The 4,468-nt window shown below is 44.8% G+C and overlaps 1 protein-coding gene across 1 annotated transcript in view; it reads right to left on the bottom strand.

Moving 5' to 3' along the window:
- The window catches only part of PPP1R13B (protein phosphatase 1 regulatory subunit 13B), a 73,199-nt gene that overhangs the window by 54,756 nt on the left and 13,975 nt on the right, over positions 1–4,468 (bottom strand). The window contains exon 3 of the mRNA XM_018556649.1: positions 595–714. Coding sequence (XP_018412151.1) covers positions 595–714 — 120 coding nt within the window. The remainder of the gene's footprint in view (positions 1–594; positions 715–4,468) is intronic.

Genomic DNA, 4,468 nt, shown 5'->3' with positions numbered 1-4,468 from the left:
TATATATATATATACATATATACATATACATATATATACATATACACATACACACACACACACACACACACACACACACACATATATTTATTATACACACACACACACACACACACACTGCTAAAGCTTCCTGATTGGCCGGGAAGCGGGCTCCATGCTCCCTCGTCAGCAGTAATGGCTCACCGCTTGGCTTTCCCGATTGGCCAGTTTCCTGACCAATTGTGAGTCATTACACGCTGCCCGTTTTCCTGATTGGAGGTCAAAGTTTACCTACCTCTGGTCTAGGGTGTCTGACTTTTTTTTTGTTTTTTTTTTGTTTTAAGAAATAAAACTCACGTTAAAATGAATAAATGGCCCTTTAGAAAACAAAATGTGCATTGAGAGAGCACTGGTACTAATAGACACACTTTAAATTGTTCCCTATTTAATGAACAAACCTAAAAATTCACTAAATCAAATCAATAAATGAAAGAAAACCTGAAATGTTCTTTCTTTATTGTGTGTGTTTTCATTTCCAGTTAAGTTACAAACTGTGACATGACAGAAGTTAGAAACATAAGCAAACACAGCTGTCCCATCGGAGCGTATACTTACTCTGATCATTGCCCTCTGCTGGGAATTCCTCATGACGTAGAAAGAACTTCACCTCTTCTCTGCGGGGGCCCCACTTCTGCAAGTGATCAAACATCAGGTGATCCAGAGGCAGAGGGCGTTCTGCCAAAAAAAAAAAAAAGGACAAAGTTAATTTTTTTTTTTTTTTCCAAAACCAGGCAAACTGCTAAACACATCTATAGGGCTGCAACCATGAATTGATTAATCGATAATGGGAATAGTTGTCAACAATTCTCTTTATTGATTAGTTGGTGTTTATCCCCTTGCTCTCTGGGAGCCGGTGTTTCGTAGGCTCGTCACTGCTCCCAGCAGGGAAGGAGGGGGCACAGACCCCTGCAGCCGGTGCCAGCAGTAAGGAGAGCTCCCGCATATCCCCCCTCCTCGCTGCCGTCACTCTGCAGCTCTCTTCCCTGCTGGGAGCCAGCTGCATGCTGCGGTTTGTGTCCCCTCCAATCCCCTGTATCAGCATAGGCAGTGGAGATTGGAGGGACACAAACCAATGTAGCTGGCACCCAGTGGGGAGGAGAGACCGGCTGTCAGCCAATGCCGCTGTGACTATATATTGGATGCAATAGCCAGCTTGCTATTGGCTATTTCAAATTGCAATAGCCAATAGTAGGCTGGCTATTGCACCCACCCACTGCCTGCTTTCACTCCGCAGAGGAGCAGACCGGAAGGAGAACTGCATGAAGTTTTATTCTGAAGAAAACTTTGTTTGCAACACTCCTCTTGTGTATTTTAAATAAAAGATTCATTTTTTTAATCAGACTAATCGAAAAAATGAAAATAATCGTTAGTTGCAGCCGTACATATCTATGAGAACTGTTTTTTGCCATCCTGCTTAAAGCTGCCCATACACCTTGCGCTCATCGGACGAAACTTTTCGTCCAATGATCGAACCGTCGTATAATTTTCGTACGGTGGCCCCATCCTGCCCCGATATTCGCAAGGTTAAAAGAAAGCACCTGGACGAATTGCGGTAGTCGACAGCACTTATTTTTGTCTGCGCATGAGCAGTCTAATATCGTACAAATTTTGATGTACGGAAACTCTGCCAACCTTGCAAAAATCGTAGGATCGACTGAAGTTTTCTAACCTGCTGGATAGTCAAAAGTCGATCGATTGTACAGTATTTGCGGTTGTACACTGCCCATCAACCTTACGAATATCGGACGAAAACACGAAAAAAATCGGCCGATATTCGTAAGGTGTATGGGCACCTTAAGAAAGAGTCATTCTGTGGCTTGATAATGAAAGGTCATCACTCTACTCCCTCCTCCTGTCAGCACCTGTGCACTAAACCAGATTCCCAATTGGCTCCTAATGTTGGTCATCCCTCTCTCAGCCCAAATCCTACTGTGCAGAATTCCAGACACGCATCGCATTTTCTCAGGGTACTGCACTAAGTACACAGTTCACATTTCTCTATTTTCCCTATAACACAGCAAGTCTTTACTTATTCAGTTCAGTTCCACTATAACAATAAACCTACAAGGTGGGTCATAAAAAGGTGTGTGTGAGCTGTCCCATGAAAACAAAGTGCTTGCAGCATCTGGCAGGTGCCGTCACCGGGGCATTAGATTATTTCAATGACTTCCTGATCAGAACCTTTGCTCAGCAGAACACAGTAGTAGAAGCCAGCATGGTATATACACATACACAATTAGGCTAGACACATTATTCAGGCAAGAATAAATACCAGAAACATATCCTACTTAGAAAATAAATCTTACTTCACCTCAACCTGATCTCAGATATATTCGGATTTACTATCTTAATGAAGCTTTAACAAAATCAAACACTGAAAGTGTTACCGAGCTGTGGATAAGAGTGAATGGCCCTTTAAGGTTTTCTGGAGACATTACCTACATTGACAAGTATTTTCTTATGAAGACATTCCATTCCTTATACACAAGGCTGAGATAACAATGCGGGGAGGAAGACACACAGGAGCAGATTGTAACCATCACAAAAGGAAGAACAAGTAGAAAGACTTTTATCTTCTGCTACAAAGTGTATAAATATTTTGGAGGAGGACAGGTGTGAAGCTCTAAGATAATACGCATAACAGAACAATATACCCAATGTTCATGAACATGAGAAGAGAAGTCAGTTGTTCAAGTCCATCTCTGAGCAAACAAAGTGCCCTTGCACTGGGTCCCCTCTGCAATACACAACGCACGGCTGTTTTAGCGGAAAACCGCGTGATCCGCCGGCGTGATTGGGGTGCCATTAGAAAATAATGGCACCCACAGCGCGAACGGTTCACACCTTGGCGACTCCTAACCGCGCGGAATTGTGCACGATATACCGCGCGGTGAGGTGTCGCCTAGGTGTGCAACAGCCCTCAGCGGCTCGTTTTTGTCCAGTGGCTGTAGTAAAGCAGATTTTATTACCTGATCCCCGCACCTGCCAGCTCCTTCCAGGCCAGTAAACAGACCGCCTGAGCCCAGGAGAGATGAGGCTGCAGACCAAAGGACTGCTGAGATCATTGCGTCTAATGCAGGTTCCATGCACCTGAATTAGAGGAGGTTGTCCAGGGACATTTCACCAGCCAGAGCAGAGGAGGAGCAGGGATCAGGTAATTAAATATGCTTTACCAAAATGAGCAATTAACCCTTGCTGCACAGGGGTAGCTGTACTGCAAGGGTACTCTTAAATTTTCCAGGAGATGGGCCTTAAAAGCAAACAAGACATATATTGTATGCCTTAGCAAAATAAAAAAATTCTGTACACCAGGGGTGCACAAGTTGATATGGAATTCAGGTGCCACTGTCTAAATCTGGAGCCAGGAGGTTTTTTTTTTTTTTTTTTAGGAGTCAGCTCCATGGTTGAAAACCTCAAAAGTTAGGAGCCAGCTGACACTTTTAGGGCTTGTTTACACCATCACCAGATCTGGATGCTTTTTTTGCAAACGCAGTTGCACATGTTTTTGACACATTCAAGTGCAGTCATTTTTTAGTACGCAGATTATGTCTCTTAGGCCATCTCCTGCTTCTTCTAAACTTTTCACGTGTTTGTGACCTTCATGGGAGCACAGGAGTTCAGCAAACATGGAGCCATGGAGTGCAGGCATTGTCTTGGCACTGTGTGCGATAACCCTGGGTGCTTTGGGTCATAAAGCTCCGGACATTCTTGTACATAGGTGACAAACCTATCTGTGTCCGCATGTTTGCAGGAGACAGGGCCAAAAACAGACGTGTGGTGTCAAATCCTAGCCGAGCCGCTCTGTCACATCACTGCTCAGCCATCTGGCATGACAGCTCCCTTCCCCGCACACCCCGACCCGATGAGAAATGGAGCTCAGCGCTCCATTTCTCATCGGATCCCCCCCAGGCCGGTCCTGGCTACGCCCCCTCTCAGCTGCGCCTGAGGCAAGTGCCTCACGGTAGCTACGGCCCTGTTTACAAGAGGCATATCATTTTCGTACGGCGGCCCCATCCTGCCCCGATATTCGCAAGGTTAACCTCTCGCCGTCCGCCCGTAGTAAAAAAAAAGGACGGACGGCACTGCAGCATTTGCGTGTTATCCCCCCATATAATAGCAATAACAATAAGTGCAAAAAAATTAATATCAATTAAAAAAAATAAAAGTAACATATAAAAAAAGGGGGGAAAAACCCCAAAATGTTTAACTCCCCCCACCCCCACGTTTACGCGCCTATAAACGTAAATACGCGTCCGGGGCCCCAGCGCGCAAAAAACCCAATTGCGCTACACATCTTACATATCGCCACGAACGTCGCAGTGAGAGCAATCATTTTAGGGCCATCAATCACTGATAACACTAAACTGATGAGCGGTAACAGCTTTTAAAGCGTCGCCTATGGCCAATTTTGGGTATTATCGTTTTTTGA

The sequence above is a fragment of the Nanorana parkeri genome, unplaced genomic scaffold (genome assembly GCF_000935625.1).
Source record: "Nanorana parkeri isolate BGI_ZX_2015 unplaced genomic scaffold, ASM93562v1 scaffold12, whole genome shotgun sequence".
Taxonomy (NCBI): Eukaryota; Metazoa; Chordata; class Amphibia; order Anura; family Dicroglossidae; genus Nanorana; species Nanorana parkeri.
The sequence above is the reverse complement of the archived record's forward strand: the minus strand, read 5'-3'. Positions and strand labels throughout refer to the sequence as shown.